Source organism: Dipodomys merriami, unplaced genomic scaffold (genome assembly GCF_024711535.1).
Source record: "Dipodomys merriami isolate MVZ:Mamm:240054 unplaced genomic scaffold, mDipMer1.0.p SCAF_70, whole genome shotgun sequence".
NCBI classification, from domain to species: domain Eukaryota; kingdom Metazoa; phylum Chordata; class Mammalia; order Rodentia; family Heteromyidae; genus Dipodomys; species Dipodomys merriami.
Genome location: NW_027206291.1, coordinates 460,690 through 479,564, shown reverse-complemented (window position 1 = coordinate 479,564; position 18,875 = coordinate 460,690). Strand labels below are relative to the sequence as shown.

General features: G+C 56.2%; 2 protein-coding genes across 4 annotated transcripts; both read left to right on the top strand.

The window, feature by feature from the left end:
- The first annotated feature begins 22 nt into the window (after window positions 1-22).
- On the top strand, window positions 23-6,970 carry LOC138817716 (ATPase GET3). 3 transcript variants are annotated; one of them, XM_070008310.1, is made up of 8 exons: window positions 23-212; window positions 1,184-1,331; window positions 2,696-2,767; window positions 4,277-4,425; window positions 4,531-4,681; window positions 5,690-5,797; window positions 5,899-6,096; window positions 6,629-6,970. In XM_070008310.1, the coding sequence occupies exons 1-8, from the start codon at window positions 52-54 to the stop codon at window positions 6,758-6,760; spliced, it is 1,119 nt and encodes a 372-aa protein (XP_069864411.1). In that variant the 5' UTR covers window positions 23-51; the 3' UTR covers window positions 6,761-6,970. The 3 variants fall into 3 exon arrangements, with proteins under 3 accessions (XP_069864411.1, XP_069864412.1, XP_069864413.1); XM_070008312.1 differs by lacking the exon at window positions 23-212 and adding an exon at window positions 320-381; XM_070008311.1 differs by lacking the exon at window positions 2,696-2,767 and having other exon boundaries at window positions 26-212.
- A 4,498-nt stretch (window positions 6,971-11,468) lies between these two features.
- Window positions 11,469-17,170, top strand: LOC138817742 (bestrophin-2). Its single transcript, XM_070008369.1, has 9 exons — window positions 11,469-11,620; window positions 11,821-11,915; window positions 13,188-13,421; window positions 13,578-13,732; window positions 14,030-14,107; window positions 14,539-14,691; window positions 14,803-14,883; window positions 14,990-15,144; window positions 16,282-17,170. Exons 1-9 carry the CDS (start codon window positions 11,469-11,471, stop codon window positions 16,706-16,708), a joined length of 1,530 nt encoding a protein of 509 aa, XP_069864470.1. The 3' UTR covers window positions 16,709-17,170.
- Window positions 17,171-18,875: the final 1,705 nt, after the last annotated feature.

The window sequence follows — 18,875 nt, the reverse complement described above, 5'->3', positions numbered from 1 at the left end:
GGGGGCGCGCCGCGTGGTGCGCTCCGCTCGGTCACGTGAGCCGGTTCCAAGATGGCGGCGGGAGTGGCCGGGTGGGGGGTTGAGGCGGACGAGTTCGAGGATGCGCCTGATGTGGAGCCGCTGGAGCCCACGCTGAGCAACATCATCGAGCAGCGCAGCCTCAAGTGGATCTTTGTCGGGGGCAAGGGCGGCGTGGGCAAGACCACCTGCAGGTGAGCAGGGCCGCGGCGGCAGCCGGAGCGGCGGGTGGGACGTACCACCCTGGGCGAGGGGGAGGCCGGAGCCGGACACCGAGGCGGCCGAGCCGGGGGTCTTCCGGGTTCCAACCGTAGCCAGGAGGACTTCCCGTCCTCGGACTCGGATCGCTGCTGTGGGGCTGAGGTGCGGGACCTGGGGAATCCCGCACTTTGGGGGCCGGCGGGGGGAGGGGTCGAGGGACACGCAGGTGTCCCCCTCAGCCCCACGGCGCCCGAGTCCGCCCCGAGTGGAGAGGAAGGGCCCCCAGGGCCAGCTGTCCTACCGTGGGGGCGGGGAGGGGAGGGCACGTGATCAGACTCTCCACCCGCCCCGAGGGAAACGGATCGGGGGGGGGGGGGCAGATTATCCTGGACACGAGGACCTCGTGAACTTTTTGTTTTTGTGAGGGTCCCAGGGCTAGAGTTCAGAATCGGGGGCGTGGGGGGGGAGCTGTCCTTTAGCTCTTTCACTCAAGGTTTTTTTTTTTTTTTTTTTTTTCACTTCAGACTTTCTGATGGCTAATTGGAGGCAAGACTTTCCTGCCCCGGCTAGCTTTGAACTGTGATCCTTAGATCTCAGCCTCCAGAGTAGCGAGTGTTACAGGCTTGAGTACCATTCCCGCCCGCGCTTGGGGCCATGAACTATCTTGAACTTAGCAGGAAGCAGAGGACCTCCTGGCCCAGAGTTGGTTGAGGAAGGGAACACAGGTAAACTATGACAGCCTGATGGTTTATGCCACTGGGTGCCTAGCAAAACAGGACCAGGCCAAGCTCCCTCAATAACTAAACCTTATTTCCTACCCTTAGTCCACGTTGTGGATCACAGGTGATGTCTTGACAGAGCTCCCCCACCGAACCTGCCAAGCCAAGTCTCTGGTTTCTCTGATAGAAACTGGACCAGTGCCCAACCTCTCACTCATCAGCTTTCCAACCTTTCCTTCTAACAGCTGCAGCTTAGCAGTCCAGCTCTCCAAGGGGCGGGAAAGTGTCCTCATCATCTCCACAGACCCAGCCCACAACATCTCAGATGCTTTTGACCAGAAGTTCTCCAAGGTGCCTACCAAGGTCAAAGGCTATGACAACCTCTTTGCCATGGTAAGTCAGGCAGGACTCAGCTCACACACAGTTCTTGCTCGGGCACACCACTAGCCACCAATTAAGTCCTGGCCTATTTTCACCCCTTCCTAACATGCCCTCTGAGGAATGAGTACAAACTGATTTAAGGAATGGGAAGGAGCAACTGAAGCAAAGTATGCAAAGCTAAGGAGGAATAGGAAGAGATGATGGTATGAGTTCTTGCAAGCCACTGGGAGTAGCTTGGCATTGATTCTGAGTTTACTGGGAAGGTATTCTTATTTTATTTTATTGTTGGTCATGGGACTTGAACTCTTTGGGCCTGGGCAGAGTACCTGAGCTGTTTTGCTCAAGGATAATGCTATACCACTTTGAGCCATAGTGCCACTTCCAGTTTTTGAAGAGTTTATTGGTGATAAGAAGCTCATGGACTTTCCTGTCTGGGCTAGCTTTGAACCACAATCCTCAGATCTCAGCTTCCTGAGTAGGTAGAATTACAGACCTGAGCCACAGGTGCCCAGCGTATTTTTTTTTTTTTTTTTTACTTTTACACTTTTTAATTTTTATTGTTTTGTTGGTTGTGAGGCTTGAACTCTGGGCCTGGGCACTGTCCCTCATCTTTTCATTTCAAGGCCAGCACTCTACCACTTGAGCCACAGCACGTCCAGTGGTTAACTGGAGATAAGAGTCTTAGGGCTTTTCCCGCCTGGACTGGCTTTGAACCGTGATTCTCAGATCTCAGCCTCCTGAGTAGCTTTGATTACAGTAATGAGCCACGGGCGCCCCATTTATTTTATTCATTTCTTTTTGCACTGGTACTGACTTGAACTCAGAGTCTGGGTGCTATCCTTGAACTTTTTTGCTCAAAGCTGGTGCTCTACCATTTGAGCCACATCTCTACTTCTGGCTTTTTTTTCTTATCCGTCCTGGGGCTTGAACTCAAGGCCTCAACATTGTCCTTGAGCTTTTCTGCTTAAGGCTAGCACTCTACCACTGGAACCACAGCACCGCCTTTTTCTGTGTATGTGGAACTGAGGAGTCGAACCCAGAGCTTCATGAAGGCTCGGCAAGCACTTTACCATTAAGTGAGATTCCCAGACAAGAGGTCTTTTTTTTTTGCCTTTAGTGCTGATGTGTTGGGACTTGAAGTTAGGGCTAAGACACTGTGCCTAAGGTATTTTTTCTCAAGGGCTAGTGCTCTACAGTTTCAGCCACAGCTCTACTTCCAGCTTTTTTCTGGTACCTAATTAGAGATGAGTCTTAAAGACTTTCTTGCCTGGACTGGCCTCAGAACACCATCCTCAGATCTCAGCCTCCTGAATAGCTAGGATTACAGGCGTGAGCCACTAGTGCCCAGTGACAAGAGGTTTTTCTCTGTTGTCCAGGATGGCCTGGAACTCCTGAGCTCAAGCTATCCTTCTACCTCAGCCTCCCAAGTAGCTAGGACTACAGTACAGGTGTGTGCACCAGGTCTGGCTTTGGGAGGATATTTTTAAGAAAACTGATGGTAAAGCATATTTGATTGTGATGAGAATGGGTTAGCAGTGATTTAGGCAGAGCACTGTCCTTAGGCAGGGAGAGCTCTGTACAGCACAGAGCCAGAAGGGAGGTTCTGCCAGGGTCAGGGGCAGACCGAGACATGGAGAGCTGGAGTATTTGCAGGATGGAGATGAGGCTGGGGGCAGCCAGTGACTTTTGTTCTCACTGAGGCCAGGGCCTCAGCAGTCAGTGGAACGGCAAGGTTTGAGGAAGACACCAGATCAGCATCTCTCAAGAGAGCCCCAGAGCCATCTGACTTGACAAGTGTGTATGGGAACGGGGAGCAAGAAAGGAATGATTGCACCTAGTTGTAGCAGTATCAGAGCTGGGGAGAAGCTGGGGCGGGGGTTCATGAGCACACAAAGAAGAAGCATTTAGAGGAACAACCCAAGGGGTGTGGGCTGCATAAAGGTGACAGCCAAGAGACATTGGATAGCGGGACCCATGGAGGTTTCAATGCTGAGGCTGAATTTGGGTATGATGGCTCATACCTATAATCCCAGCTACTTACTTGCGATGCAAAAGTTGGAGGGTCTCGAGTCATAAGCCAGCTCCATCAAAGCTATTCAGAACATATCTCAAAATGCAAAATGCACACAGAAAATCTGCACATGGCTAATCATAAGACCTTGAGTTCAATCCCTACAAAAAAATAAAGCCATGCTCACCAGGTGCTAGTGGCTTATGTTTATAATCTTAGTTACTTGGGAGGCAGACATCTGCGGTTCCAGGTTCAAAGCCCAGGCAGACAAATCAAGAGACTCTTATTTACAATTAGCAAAAAGCCAGGAGTGGAGCTGTGGCTTAAGTGGTATAATGCCAGCCTTGAGCAAGAAAAGCTCAGCAAGAGCACAAGGCCCTGGGTTACCAGCCAGGCCCGAGAGGCTCACGCCTGTCATCCCAGCTACTCAGGAGACTGAGATCTGAACATCAAAGTTCATAGCCAGCCTGGGCAGCAAAGTCCATGAGATTCTTATCTCCAATGAACCACCAGAAAAATCTAGAGCTAGAGCTGTGGCTCAAAGTGGTACAGTGCTAGCCTTGAGAACAAAAGCTCAGGGACAGTGCCAAGGCCCCGAGTTCAAGCCTCAGGACTGCTGCTACACACACACACACAGTTACATGGGGTGTGAGGAGGAGGGCATTACTAGGAGATCCAGTGTTCAAGGAAGGCTCACCTTAGAATGATCTGGAAGAGGTTCAGGAACCAGCTTCCAGACTGGGAACAGGGCCTTACTGTCCAGGGATGGTTTAAGTTTGCCTTTGGAGCCCTAGTCCCGGTTTGCAAATTTCAGCTTGGCTTGTAAAAGCCTGTACCAGAACCTGTGTCCCCCAAGGCAGGGCTGAGGCCTCATGCAGGCCTGTGGTTAGACAGACACAGGCCCCCTGTGGCGCGGTGCCTGACTCTGGTCCCCTCGGGTCCCCAGGAGATCGACCCCAGCCTGGGTGTGGCTGAGCTGCCCGACGAGTTCTTCGAGGAGGACAACATGTTGAGCATGGGCAAGAAAATGATGCAGGAGGCCATGAGCGCCTTCCCGGGTATCGACGAGGCCATGAGCTATGCTGAGGTCATGAGGTCAGGCCCAGCCATTGGGGGTGGGGGGGGCTGTCTGGCAGAGGAGAGGCCAGACCTGACCTCCCTCCCCCCACCCCCTCCCGCCCCATCTTCCTCTCCCCTCAGGCTGGTGAAGGGCATGAACTTCTCCGTGGTGGTATTTGACACGGCACCCACGGGCCACACGCTCAGGCTGCTCAACTTCCCCACCATCGTGGAACGAGGCCTGGGCCGACTCATGCAGATCAAAACGCAGATCAGCCCCTTCATCTCCCAGGCAGGCTGGTCCCTCCCCCACCCCTCCCTCCTCCTTCTTTCTCCTCTTACTCCAGGAAGGATGTATAACATAGTCCAGTGACAGGCATGGGGGGCACAGCGCATACTCGACCTCATCTCATCTTCTGCCCTCTATTGCACAGCCCAGCTATGCGACCCCAGGCAGTGGCTTTACCTCCTCAGCCACCTGCTCAGCCTCACAGTAGCCCTGCCGGTTACCTGTTTACCGTGACACTCACTGTGCACCTATTATGTGCCCAGTACCATTCTGTGATGTCAATGTGTGCCAGGCTTATAGATGGGGAAACTGAGGCTGCAAGAGATCCAAGGTCTGGGCGGGGAAGGTGGCTCAGTGGTAGAGCGCTTGCCTTGCATGCATGAGGCCCTGGGTTCGATTCCTCAGCACCACATAAGCAAAAAAGAAAAAAGCCGGAAGGGGCGCTGTGGCTCAAGTGGTAAAGCGCTAGTCTTGAGCTGAAGAGCTGAGGGACAGTGCCCAGGCGCAGAGTTCAGGCCTCACGACCGGACCCAAAAAAAAAAGAGAGAGATCCAAGGCCTTAACCACAGTTGACCCAAAGTGGCACCCTGGGATAAGGCTCCGCCCCAGGAGCCCCTGCAGGCTCATTGCATTTAACCAGCAAGGAGATGATAGTCACACACATACACACACATACACACACGCACGCACGCACACACACACACACGCACACACACACACACACACACACCTGTACTTTTTTGTTGTTGTTGTTTGCCAGTCCTGGGTCTTGAACTCAGGGCCTGGGCACTGTCCCTGAGCTTTTTGTTCAACATTAGCGCCCTACCAGTTGCTTGTGCCAGTTCTGGCTTTTTCTGTTTGTTTGGACTTACTCCCAGGGCTTCATGCATGCCAGGCAAGCACTCCACCGTAAGCCACCTTCCCAGCTCCCAACACCTGTGTTTCTTGAGCCCCTTCAATCTGGAGCGTTTCCTGGGCCCCAGGTAAGTGGGGACTCTGCCCTCTCCTCAGATGTGCAACATGCTAGGCCTAGGAGACATGAACGCGGACCAGCTGGCCTCCAAACTAGAGGAGACGCTACCTGTCATCCGCTCTGTCAGTGAACAGTTCAAAGACCCTGTGAGTTGGGGCCCAGTGGGGGGCGGGGGCGGGAGGATGGGCACTGGGAGGGTGGGCACCAGGCTGGGCCATCCCTCACCATCCTCTGTGGTACCCTGCAGGAGCAGACGACCTTCATCTGCGTGTGCATCGCCGAGTTCCTGTCCCTGTACGAGACGGAGCGGCTGATCCAGGAGTTAGCCAAGTGCAAGATTGACACCCACAATATCATTGTGAACCAGCTCGTCTTCCCTGACCCCGAGAAGCCCTGCAAGATGTGTGAGGCCCGCCACAAGATCCAAGCCAAATACCTGGACCAGGTATGCCCTCCCTTCCCGGCCTAGACTTCTCTGTGATCTCACCCTGAGGGGGGAGAGGGGGAGGGTTCTGGTTTCAGAACACGATCCTCCTATTCATGCCACCCTTGTAAATGTAAGTAGGAATGAAAGGTGTGAATCACCCTGCCTGGCATCCTGATTGAGATGGGTCTCAGGAACTCTTTGCCCAGGCCTCAAACCTTGATCTTCCTAGCTCCTGAGTAGCTGGGATGACAGGCATGAGCTACCAAGCTGGGCAACTCAGCACTTTTATTTCTTTCCTCTCTTTCTGACCCTCCTGTCCTTTGTCCCCATTTCAGAGCCTCTGGCCTGACTGGGGTTCCCGGGGCCCTGGGGAACGGGAGGCCTAGTCCAAGGGTCCCCATATCACCAGGCCACTCCCACCTAAGATACTATGAGGCCCCCTCTTCTCTCCTGGAACCTGGGGGACTCCTAGCCTAACCCGTGTGTGGACCTCTTCTGCCCTTCTCTCCTGCCCCTGGTGGCTGCTTTCTGCCCTCCGTCCCCACTGCAGATGGAGGACCTGTATGAAGACTTCCATATCGTGAAGCTACCATTGCTACCGCACGAGGTGCGGGGGTCAGACAAGGTCAACACCTTCTCTGCCCTCCTCCTGGAGCCCTACAAACCCCCCAGCGCCCAGTAGCACCGCACCAGCCCTCGCTGCTGCCATTCCACACCCACACTCCCCAAACGGGGCAGAGTTTGCACAAAGTCCCCCATAGTACTGGGGAGACCCATGGGGGGAATAGGAGGCGGGGAGAGGGGGTCTGTTCCCCCTGGTGGGGCTGAGGGGCCTGCGGTCGCCCCCACCTCTCCCTGTCTCTCGCTCCTCAATAAAATAACCTTCGACAGCTGTGTTTGTTGACACCGGGAGGCACCGGTGCCTTCATGCAAGTTGAATGGTCGCACACTGCACAAGGGCATCCCGTCTAAAGGGGTCCAGAGACCTGGCAGAGGTGTGTGTTTATCCTGGCAGTTTTGGAAGGAGGATGTCTGGGGAGGGGGAGGCGCTTTGTTCTGGTTCTGAGTGGGTAGCCCCTGCTGGGGGCATCAAAGCCTGAAAATGGGACGGAGGAGGGCTGGAAGCTCAGAGTGTGGGAATGTGGAGGCCCCTTGGCCCGCCCCAGGCTGGTGGGGAGCGGATTAAGCCGGCAGTGGGCCCAGCAAGGCCTGCTGTTTGGTTTGGGAATTAGTGGGCGCCCTGGGCTGAGGCTGGGCCTGCCAGACTGGGGATTAAGAATCTCCACCTCCCCTCCACACACACACCCCCACCGACCGCTGCCCTTCCCAGCAAAGACCTTGGAAGATGGAGCTGATTAGGGGAACCCCATGGTAGAGGCTTCCAGCTGGAAGGGACCCCAAAGGCTGGACCCACTTCCAGAGGGGGCCCCCTGCAGCATGTGCCTCCCGCTTCTTGAGTGTTGAAAACGGGGTTCACCAGACACTTGGCACAGGCAGCTGGGAGGCACGTAGGGGGTCCCCTTGACCTGCCCCCTCCCGCCCCCGCCACCTCCTGGGCAGCCGTGGTCATCTCTGCCTGGCAGACTCCAGACCTGGCATGACTTTGAGTGTTTTGCAAGTTCCAGGCCTGGAGCTCTTTGGGGGGGCGGGGGAGGGGTACAGACATGGGGGGTCAGAAGACACATGACTCAGGAAGTGGTATTCAGGGTGTACACACCCAAAGTCTGGGCTTGCCAGGGTGTGCGTATAAGGGGAACCCAGCCACGAGCCTAGACGCGTCCCCCAACTCCACGCTGCAATGCTTGCGGGTGTGTGCAAGCAAACGCGTGTGGGCACGTTGGGGTGTGCATAAACAAATGGGGGAGGTGGATACAGCAGAGCTGAGGACCCCAGGCTCCGGCCTCACTGCCTGACCAGATCCGAGCCGTTCCAGCAATCTGTGTTCAGAGCCAGGTTCCCTATTTGCTTATTTGGATAATGAGACTCAGCGCTCCATACTTTGCTCTGTGCACCAACAAACAGCCCTAAGCGTGAAGGAATTTTACAACAGCATCAGGCACTGACCTGCCAGAAACTGTTATTGTTTGATGTTAAGATGGATGATCAACCGTGAAGTTGTCAGGGCGGCCTGCCCACCAGTCTGGTGCGGGAAGGGGGGGTCTGAGATGGGAAGTGGGGGGTGGGGGGGATCTGGGAGAGTGGGGATGAGCAGGAATGGGAAGGTGAGCCCCAGCAAGGATAGGGTAAGTGCTAGAGCATGGGGACACAGCTGATGTGAGAATGTCCAGGTCCTGCGTCTGGTGCCACCACCTCAGGTGACCCTCTTTTCTAGAGTTTATAGGCTGCCCAGCAGCTGGACGGCGGAGACACCGGTCTGAGGGTGGCCAGTCTAAGCCGGATCCTAATTACCCCGGGCGGGGCAAACATCTGCCAACCTGAGAACACAATGTCCCGGCCTGCTGGGCCTTGGGTGGTGCTGAGTAGAGGTATCTGCCAATCTTAGCACACAAGGGGCAAATGCAAAGAGTTCGTGAACATCTTGGGCACCACATACCACACCCCCCCCAAGTTCAGACTGACCCCTGAACCTTGCCCTTCTCACCCCCATTCCCACGGGACTGTCTTTGGGTTACTAAACAGAGTGGGGATGTGAATGCCATATGTGCCAAAGAATGTGCCCCCCTTTCTGGGGGTGCCGGTAAAGAGTGAGCATCTGTCTGGGATCCGTGCCAAATGTGGGGACAAGGACTTCTGTCCCCGAGTTTGTGTGTTTCTAGCGATGCTGGCTGTGTGAGGGACGGTGCGTGTCTAGGTGTGTTTGCATACAACACAGCAGAAGGAAGAGCTGGGGAGGAGCTGGCTTGGTATGTGTGATGTGTTCACTTCCCTTAAACGCTGGTGGGTTTCATGAGCTTCTGTACATGGTGAGACATTACAGGAACAAAGTCCCTCATAGTGTGAATGACTTTCTTTTTTTCAGTGCTGGAGATGGAATTCCAGGTCCTTCTACCAGAGCTCCATCCTTAATATATTTTTTATTTATTTTTTTATTTTTTTTGCCAGTCCTGGGGCTTGAACTCTGGGCCTGGGCACTGTCCCTCAGTTCTTCAGCTCAAGGCTAGTGCTTGACCACTTGAGCCACAGTCCACTTTCAGTTTTCTGGTGGTTCATTGGAAATGAGTCTCATGGATTTTCCTGCCCCAGCTGGCCTTGAACCATGATCCTCAGATCTAGTCTCTTGAGTAGCTAGGATTACAAGCGTGAGTCACGAGTACCAGCTTGCAAATCCTTTTTTCTTTTCTTTTTTTTTTTTTTTTTTGCTAGTCATGGGCCTTAAACTCACAGCCTGGGCACTGTCCCTAAGCTTCTTTTGCTCACCTAGCACTTAAGCCACAACATCACTTCTGGCTCTTTCTGTGTATGTGGTACTGAGGAATCCAACCCAGGGCTTCATGAATGCTAAGCAAGCACTCTACCACTAAGGGAGACATTCCCAGCCCTGCAAATCCTTTTTGCTATGTCTCCTTTTCTCTCTCCGTTTTATTTCAGGCTTGAACTCAGAGCCTGGGCATGATCCTTTAGCTTTTTCACTCAAGGCTGGTGCTGTACCACTGGAGACACAGCTTTTTGGTGGTTTACTCAAGAGTCTCACAGACTCCTTGCCTGGACTGGCTTTGAACCATTGACTCTCAGATCTCAGCCTCCTTGAGAAAGGATGGTGTCCCCAGAGTTTTCAACACCCTGAATACATCTCTGTCCTGGAGAAATCAGGATTCTGCCCTGTATGTGTATGTGAATGTGAATGTGTGTGAAGTAATTCTGGGGACTTAGTGGGCTCTGCTCACCCCATGTGTCTGTATGAAGTGTGTCACTGAGCTGAGCATGCACACAGGGTCCCTCTGCCTTATAATCTACCTGTTGGAATAGGGAAGAGGGCTAGGTGTGACTTGAACTTTGGAAGTTTTTCTGACAGCCTCTGTTATGATAAGTAAAGCTGATTTTTTTTTTTTTTTTTTGGTCTGTCCTGGGGCCTGAACTCTGGGCCTGGGCGCTGTCCCTCAGCTCTTCAGCTCAAGGCTAGTGCTCTACCACTTGAGCCACAGCGCCACTTCCGGCTTTTTTTCTTTTTGCTTATGTGGTGCTGAGGAATCAGCCCAGGGCCTCAGGCATGCAAGGCAAGCGCTCTACCACTGAGCCACCTTCCCAGCCCCATGAAGCTGAATTTCTATCTGGGTCTGCCATGTATATTTTCTGTGACTGTGATTACAGGTAAATGTGGGGTCACTCCACCTCTCTGAGCTGCCCGCCTGTGTTTCTGGGAAGGAAAGGCCCCCTACCCTTTCCCCCTCTCCCTCTCCTTGCCCCCTCCCCCAAAGCTCTCAATTCCAGAAGCTTCAGACCTGCCAGGAAGCTGACTGGGGAGGGAGACCCGGAGGAGTTGGGAAAGGACGGGCTGTCTTCTCCCGTCCCTGACTTCTCCTGTCCCTGGTGACAAACTGGCGGGGAACTTCTCCAAACAATCAAGCTGCCACTCTGCTGGGGGGGGGGGGGGGGGATGGGCCTGGGAGGGGCTGCCCACGCCCACTCCCAGCCCCCTCCCGCCCAGGGTCTGCCTTTAGCCCCACCCAGCCCAGGAGCCAGCCTCCCATTCAGTCTCTGTCCCCGTGTGTCCCCACAGCAGTCACCCTCCAAACAGGTGAGCGAAGCCTAGGCTGGAGAGCTTTAGAAGGACAGATGGGGTTCAAGGAAAGATTTCTCCTGGGGTGGGGTGGGAGGGCTGGGGGGGGTGGCTGGATGGGGGCGGCAGGGTCATGGTGGACCCTGGAGAAGGGGGAGGGGAATCCATGGGGGAGGTGGACAGCAGTGGGGAGGAGGGCAGCGTGATGCCGAGGGCCAGACTGGGGGTGCGAGGTGGGGGGGACCCAGATGCTCAGGGCTTCCACCAGCTGAGAGAGAGGAGAGCAAGCCAAAAGTGGGGTGGGGTACGCCACAGCTCCAAGAACTGGTCATGGAGGCCCCGAGGACTCAAGGAGTAGAGAGGCAGCGTGGTGAGGGGGAAAGGGACGGGGTGGAGGGCAACGTGGGGGGGGAGGGGGGAAGGGGGAGAGGGAGAGCGAGCCTGGGGACTGGGACCTAAAGTTGTCAGAATTGGAGGACTGAAAGGGGACCCCCACTTCCTGGACGAGGGGTGTTGAGGACACAGACCGCGACTCGGGGGAGAGGGGGAGAATCCAAAGCCGGGATGGAAGGAGAAGGGAAGCAGCACGGGCGAGTGGACGGGGAGCCCTGGGCGGGGTCCCCAGGGCGGGGTGGGGACACCTGTCCCCAGCACCCCCTCCCCTCCCCACGACCTGAGCCCCCCCCGCCCCAGCTCCTCTCTCGGCCCCGCGATGACCGTCACCTACACCGCCCGCGTGGCCAACGCGCGCTTCGGCGGCTTCTCGCAGCTGCTGCTGCTGTGGCGCGGGAGCATCTACAAGCTGCTCTGGCGGGAGCTGCTGTGCTTCCTCGGCCTCTACATGGCCTTGAGCGCCGCCTACCGGTGAGGACGGGGTGGGGGCGGCAGGCGCGGGGTGGGGGGGACCGGGCTGCGCGGCGCGGGGGGCGGGGGGGAGGGACGGAGCGGGAGGGGCGCGCGCGGACCGGGGGGAGGGGACGGGGACCGCGGGGGGGGCGGGGGAGGGAAGAGGGGACGCACCCCTAATTCTGCGCCCTTCCACCCCCCTCCCCGCCACCCCGCAGCTTCATGCTGGCTGAAGATCAGAAGCGCTACTTTGAGAAACTGGTCATTTACTGCGACCAGTACGCCAGCCTCATTCCAGTCTCCTTCGTGCTCGGTGCGGTCGCAGCCCTGGGGTCTCCTACACACACACATCCCACTTCCCGAGTCCCTGAGCAACCCAATCCCATTCATGCCTCACTTACAGCTCACCCGTCCTTGCTCCTCTGACATACGCACCCCTCAAATCCGATGCTCACAGCTCTCTGTACCCCGCTAAGATCCATCCCTTGTCCTCCTGGGGAGCCTTCTCACCCCTCCCGCCTCTTATCCCTAGTCACCCTATTTACTCTCATTTACGTGTGCATGAGATTAGTCCCCCGAAAATACATCGCATCTTCAGTCCCGGGAACCTACATTCCAGAGACCCCCTAAAACTCCAGTAAGAATCCATCCAATGCATTCTCTCAAGCCAACCCTGAAAGGGCATTTCAGGACCCCCCCCCCTTCTCGTTCTCTCCCTGTGGTACTGGGGTTTGAATTCTGAGCTTTGCTCACTCATTCCACTTTTTTTGCTCACAGCTGGTGCTCTACCTCCACTTCTCGTTTTGTGTGTGTGTGTGTGTGTGTGTGTGTGTGTGTGTGTGTTGATCCTGAGGCTGTCCCTGAGCTTTTTACTCAAGGCTAGCACCCTCACACTTGAGTCACAGCTCCACATTTGGCTTTGCTGGTGGTTAATAGGTGATAAGAGTCTCACAGACTTTCCTGCCCCAGCTGGCTTTGAAGTGCCATTGTGAGGTTTCAGTCTCCTGAGTAGCTAGGATTATAGGCATTAGCCATCAGTGCCTGGCTTGGTTTATTTATTTTATTTTACTATTTTAGTTTTGCTGATTGATTGGAGATAAGAGTCTTACTGATTTTTCTGCCGGTGACTGGCAAATCCTAAAAGCTCAGCCTCCGGAGTAACTAAGATTTCTCAGGGAAGCTCCCAGCACCTGGCTGGAAAGCCATTTCTTTCCCAAGCCCTGACCTCCCATCCCACCCCCCGAGACTCCACATGACCCCAGTCTCCTCCCTGTCACATAAATGGGGTGACCAGCCTGCACGAGTCTACCTGATAGAGTTCCTATATTGAGCCCAAATGCAGATCGGGGGCTTCACTCCCAAACAGGCATCCGCTGCTCCACCCCAGGTGCCTTCTCTAGTAGCTCCACTAACCTCGGGGCTGGACCACCAACTTCTCAGACCAGGTGGTCAGGATGACCTCCAGCCTGCTCAGATGGCCCCACACCGTCCCTCTTCCAGGACCCTGAGGATGCCTCAGCTCCTTGTGACTCTGCTGAGCGCCCCCTCTCCCCATTTCCCGGGTTGCCTCCCCCCCCCCCCGCAGGCTTCTACGTGACGCTGGTGGTGCACCGCTGGTGGAACCAGTATCTATGCATGCCGTTGCCCGATGCGCTCATGTGCGTGGTGGCGGGCACGGTGCACGGGCGCGACGACCGAGGTCGGCTCTACCGGCGCACGCTCATGCGCTACGCGGGGCTCTCCGCCGTGCTGATCCTGCGCTCGGTCAGCACCGCGGTCTTCAAGCGCTTCCCCACCATAGACCACGTGGTGGAGGCCGGTGAGTCCCGGGGGAGGGGCGGGGATGTGGGCGGGGCGACTGGGGGCGTGGCCACGGCTGGGAGGGGTAGAGCGGGTTGGGCCACAGCACAGAGGCGGGGCCGTGGTGGGCGTGGCCAGGGCGAGGGGCGGAGCGCTGAAGACACGCCCCCTCCAGGATTTATGACCCGCGAGGAGCGCAAGAAATTCGAGAACCTGAACTCTTCCTATAACAAATACTGGGTGCCCTGCGTGTGGTTCTCCAACCTGGCAGCTCAAGCCCGGCGCGAGGGCCGCATCCGCGACAACAGTGCCCTGAAGCTGCTGCTGGAGGTGAGGTCGGCTGGGAGGTGATTCGGTGATTCATGCAGAAAACCCAGGAAAAATGGTGTCCCGGCAGGGTGTCAAGGGCAGCCTGCCTCGTCACCCCCCAGCTCAATTCCGGGCGACCTCTAGATCCACCATGTCCTCACTCCAGGAGGATACCCCTCACTAAATATTCCGCCTGGAATCCCCAGAAGCCCACTTCCATCTCGCGAGGTGACCACCCACGTCCATCCAAGTACCCACACTTACTGTCCGCAGGAGGCCATAGTTCAGCGCCCCTTCATGACCTTTGTCCACCCCCAGGAGCTGAATGTGTTTCGGGGCAAGTGTGGCATGCTCTTTCACTATGACTGGATTAGCATCCCCCTGGTCTACACACAGGTAACCTCCCTCTTCTATGCCTTCCTTTACACTCTGTGTCACACGTCTCAAAGGGAAACTGAGGGCCGACAAAAACTACCCCTGGCTGGACACCAGTGCTCACACCTAAAATCTCAAGCTGCTCAGAAGGCTGAGCTCTAAGGGTCACAGCTCGAAGCTAGCCCAGGCAGGAAAGTCTGTGAGACTCATCTCTAAGTAACCAGCCAGCAAAAAGCCGGAAGCAGACTCAAACGGTAGAGCTTCAGCTTTAAGGAGAAAAAAAAAAAAAAAAGCTAAGGGACAGCCCCAAGGCCCTGAGTTCAAGCCCTAAGAACTGGCACAAAGAATAACTTAATAAAACTCCACCTTAGCTCTGCTCTTCCCATGGCTTTTTTGAAGCGGGAGAGGATGAACTCTAACCTGGCATAACATCCCCCCACCTCCCCCCTCAGGTGGTGACCATCGCAGTATACAGCTACTTCCTGGCTTGCCTGATTGGTCGTCAGTTCCTAGACCCAGCACAGGGCTACAAAGACCACACTCTGGACCTGTGTATTCCCATATTCACCTTACTGCAGTTTTTCTTCTATGCTGGCTGGCTCAAGGTGAGTGGGGACCTCTCCCCAGGCCAGAACCTGGGAGGAGATGGCGAACCTTCCCCAGTCCCGCCTCCCTCCGTCCCTCCCTCCCGCCCACCCTCCCTCCTTCCCACTCAGGTAGCCGAGCAGCTCATCAACCCCTTCGGAGAGGACGATGACGACTTTGAGACGAACTTTCTGATTGATCGCAACTTCCAGGTGAGCTGGCAAAGCCGTCCTGGCAGGCCCTTTTCCTGAATCGGCCCCTCCCCCTTTGGGGGGGAGGGTTCATCCCACCCCGCCCCGCGCGTGTCCGCCTCCTCAGGTGTCGATGCTGGCGGTGGACGAGATGTACGATGACCTGGCCATGCTGGAGAAGGACCTCTACTGGGATGCAGCCGAGGCTCGCGCTCCCTACACTGCGGCCACAGCCTTCCTGCTGCAGCAGCCTTCCTTCCAAGGCTCCACCTTCGACATCGCGTGAGCCGGCTGGGGCGGGGTCCGGGGCGGGGCGTGAGCCGGCGGGGGCGGGGCGTGAGCCGATGGGGGCGGGGTCAGGGCCGGGCATGAGCCGGCAGGGGCGGGGGTCCGGGGCGGGGCGTGAGCCGGCGGGGGCGGGGTCAGGGCGGGGCTGAGCCGGCGGGGGCGGGGTCCGGGGCGGGGCGTGAGCCGATGGGGGCGGGGTCAGGGCGGGGCTGAGCCGGCGGGGGCGGGGTCCGGGGCGGGAGCTGGCGGGGGGCGGGAGCCGGCGGGGGGCGGGGTCCGGGGCGGGGCGTGAGCCGGCGGGGGCGGGGTCCGGGGCGGGGCGTGAGCCGGCGGGGGGCGGGATCCGGGGTGGGGCGGGGTGTGAGCCGGCGGGGGCGGGGTCCGGGGCGGGGCTGAGCCGGCGGGGGCGGGGTCCGGGGTGGGGCGGGGCTGAGCCGGCGGGGGCGGGGTCCGGGGCGGGGTCCAGGCGGGGCGGGGCGGGGCTTAAGGCCGGTTTATCCGAATGGAAGCCACTAGCAGCGGGTGCGGCTGTCTCACGCCTGTCATATTAGCTACTCAGGAGTCTGAGGACCGTGGTTTGAAGCCAGCCCGGGCAGGAAAGCCTGTGAGGCGCTTAAGTCCCATGCCAGCCCAAGGTGGCGCTGTGGCTCAAGTGGAAGAGCGTTGTCCTTGAGAGAAGAAAGCTCAAGGACAGCGCCGTCAGGTCCTAAGTTCAAGTTTGCCCCTGGACTAGCGCGCACGTGCACACACACACACACACACACACACACACACACACACACACACACACGAACCGAGTTAAGGGCTAAAGCTAGAGATACTGCAGCTAACAATCTGAAAACTGTGACCAGGGCAAAGGTTGAGCCGGGGTGAGATAGGGACTGGGGTCACACTTCCTGGAGGGGGGAGGAAGGGGGCAGACCTAAAGGATCAGTGAGATCAGTGAGTGGAGAAGTGGGTGGAGCCAGAGGCAGCCCGGTGACTCCATCAAGGGACATGGGAACAGCCTTTGAGACCCTGGGTTCCATCGCAAGAAATCACCCTCTCCCACCATATAATAATAATAAAATAATAAGAAGCAGGGGAGCAATGCCTCAGCGCCGCCCCGTCGTGTCACCCTCCCCCCCGTAGGCTGGCCAAGGAGGACATGCAGTTCCAGAGGCTGGACGGCGCGGACGGCCCCCTGGGAGAGGCGCACGGCGACTTCCTGCAGCGCCTCCTGCCGGCGGGCGCGGGAACGGCCGGGGGCCTGCTGGGCCGCCGCCTGTCCCTGCTCCGCCGCAAGAACAGCTGCGTGTCTGAGGCCTCCACAGCCGCCAGCTGCGCGTGCGCGGGCGCCCCCGACGGCGCGGCCCAGGATTGTGGCTGCGGGGACCCGCTGCTGGATCCCGGCCTGCGGGATCAGGAACCCGAGCTTCCCGCTTGTCCTGAGCCGCCTGGCCCTCTTCTTGGGTCCGCGGCTGATGCTTTTACTACCGTGTCCATTCCTGGGCCCCGGGCACCCGCGCCGCCCTGGCTGCCCAGCCCTATTGGAGAAGAGGAGGAGAGTCTAGCCTGAGACCCTCCCAAGTCAGGGAACCAAGCGTCCACCCTGCATGCAAGCAGAAGTCTGCCACCCATCCCTTTTGTGTCGGTCCTGGGATTTGAACTCAGGGCTATTGTCCTCTAGCTTTTTTGTTTTTGTTTTTTGCTCCAGGCTAGCGCTCTATCATCTGAACCACACCTCCACTTCTGCTTTGTTGATGGTTAATTGGAGATGAATCTCACAGAACTTTCCTGACCAGGCTGGTTTTGAACTGTGATCCTCAGATCTCAGCCTCCTGAGTAGCTAAGGATTGCCAGCTTGAGTCACCAGGGCCTGGCCCCCACTCGGATTTGACCAGCCTTCATTTCTGGGTGACCCAGCACTGTGGGAAAGCCCAGGGATTCTTCCTTGCAAAGCTGGTTGCCAGTCATCCATACAGCACTTGTGGCCTTTCTGGGCTCTTCCAGCCAACAGAAACATGAGAGCCTTGTTACCAGGAAGAAACTAAATGTAATGATGGCTTCAAAGTATCTGGCCTATAGTAGGTGCTCAATAAACTGTTAGAGAATTATTTTTTACTCAAATTGTTAGTGTGCCTTCTCTTCCTAGACATTATGAAGACACCAGGGATTGAACCAAGAGCCTGCTGAAAAATAGACACTCTACCATATTGGAGCCATGCCTCTAGTCCTGTATTTTGCTGGCATAGTCTCATGGTCTTTTCTGCCCAAACTGACCTCTAACTAAATCTCCAGATCTCAGATTCCTGAGTAGCTAGAAAACCAGTCTTGAGCCCCCAGCACCCAGCTCTTTCAGAATTTTTTATTGGGGGGGGTCAGTCATGGGGCTTGAACTCTGGGCCTGGGCGCTGTCCCTCAGCTCTTCAGCTCAAGGCTAGCGCTCTACCACTTGAGCCACAGTGCCTTTTTTCTTTTTGCTTATGTGGTGCTGAGGAATGGAACCCAGGGCCTCGAGCATGCAAGGCAGGCGCTCTACCACTGAGCCACCTTCCCAGCCCCACCTTTCAGGATTTTTTGATGGTGCTGTAAACACTTCTTTCCCATTTTCTTTCCTGTTTTCCTTTTGGCAGTACCAGCGTTCAAACTCAGTACCTCACATTTGCCAGGCAGGCACTCTTCACTTGAGCCACGACTTCCAAACTTCTCCTGAAAATCTTTCTGAATAAAAGGAGGCCAGGCACTAATGGATCACTCATCTTATCTACTAAAGAGGCTAGGATTTGAGGATCAGTTTGAAGCAAGAGAATAATCTGAGATTGGGGTAGGGTGGGGTCAGTGCTGAACTCAGGCCCCTGAGCTCCTTTGGCTTTTTCACTCAAAGATGTTGCTCTACCACTTAAGCTATAACTCCACTTCTGGCTTTTTTTCTGGTTAGCTGGAAGATTTGTCTGTCCGAGATGGCTTTATAACTTTGATTCTCAGATCTCAGCTTCTTGAGTAGCTAGAATTACAGATGTGAGCTATGGATATCCCACTTTTTTGTCAGTCCTGGGGCTTGAACTCAGGGCCTGGGGCCCTGTCCCTTGGCTCTTCAGCTCAAGGGGAATGCACTACCACTTGAGCCACAGCACCACTCCCTGATTTCTGAGTAGTTTATTGGAGATGAATCTCACTGACTTTCCTGCCCTGTCTGGCTTTGAATCTCGATCCTCAGATCTCAGCTTCCTGAGTAGGTAGAATCACAGGCAGAAGCCACCAGTGCCTGGTATTCTTTTTTTGTTGTTGTTGTTAATAAAGAAGCAACTTTATTGAGAAGGTTCCTACACTGACCAACTCTTTTTGTTGTTGTTGTTGGTCATGGGGCGCTGTCCCTGTGCTCTTCAGCTCAAGGCGAGCGCTCTACTGCTTGAGCCACAGCTCCACTTCCGGTTTTCTAGTGGTTTATTGAAGATAAGAGTCTCACAGACTTTTCTGCTTTGAACCGTGATCCTCAGATCTAAGCTTCCTGAATAGCTAGGATTACAGGCATGAGCCACCGGCGCCTGGCATCCTGGTATTTTTATTTTTGTTAGTCATGGGGCTTGAACTCAGGGCCTGGGCACTGTAACTGAGCTCTTTTTGCTCAAGGATAGCACTCTACCACTCTGGACCACAGCTCCACTTCTGGTTTTCTGGGTTAATTGTAGATAAGATTCTCATGGACGGGGCTGGGAAGGTGGCTCAGTGGTAGAGCACTTGCT

What these genes read in the sequence shown, in the direction of transcription:
- LOC138817716 (XM_070008310.1), top strand. Translation starts at nt 52, where the DNA reads ATGGCGGCGGGAGTGGCCGGGTGGGGGGTTGAGGCGGACGAGTTCGAG. An exon ending in GTGGGCAAGACCACCTGCAG is followed by an intron (nt 213 to 1,183) that starts GTGAGCAGGGCC and finishes TCCTTCTAACAG; the next exon opens with CTGCAGCTTAGCAGTCCAGC. An exon ending in AAGCCAAATACCTGGACCAG is followed by an intron (nt 6,097 to 6,628) that starts GTATGCCCTCCC and finishes TCCCCACTGCAG; the next exon opens with ATGGAGGACCTGTATGAAGA.
- LOC138817742 (XM_070008369.1), top strand. Translation starts at nt 11,469, where the DNA reads ATGACCGTCACCTACACCGCCCGCGTGGCCAACGCGCGCTTCGGCGGC. An exon ending in GCCTTGAGCGCCGCCTACCG is followed by an intron (nt 11,621 to 11,820) that starts GTGAGGACGGGG and finishes GCCACCCCGCAG; the next exon opens with CTTCATGCTGGCTGAAGATC. An exon ending in TCCAGTCTCCTTCGTGCTCG is followed by an intron (nt 11,916 to 13,187) that starts GTGCGGTCGCAG and finishes CCCCCCCCGCAG; the next exon opens with GCTTCTACGTGACGCTGGTG.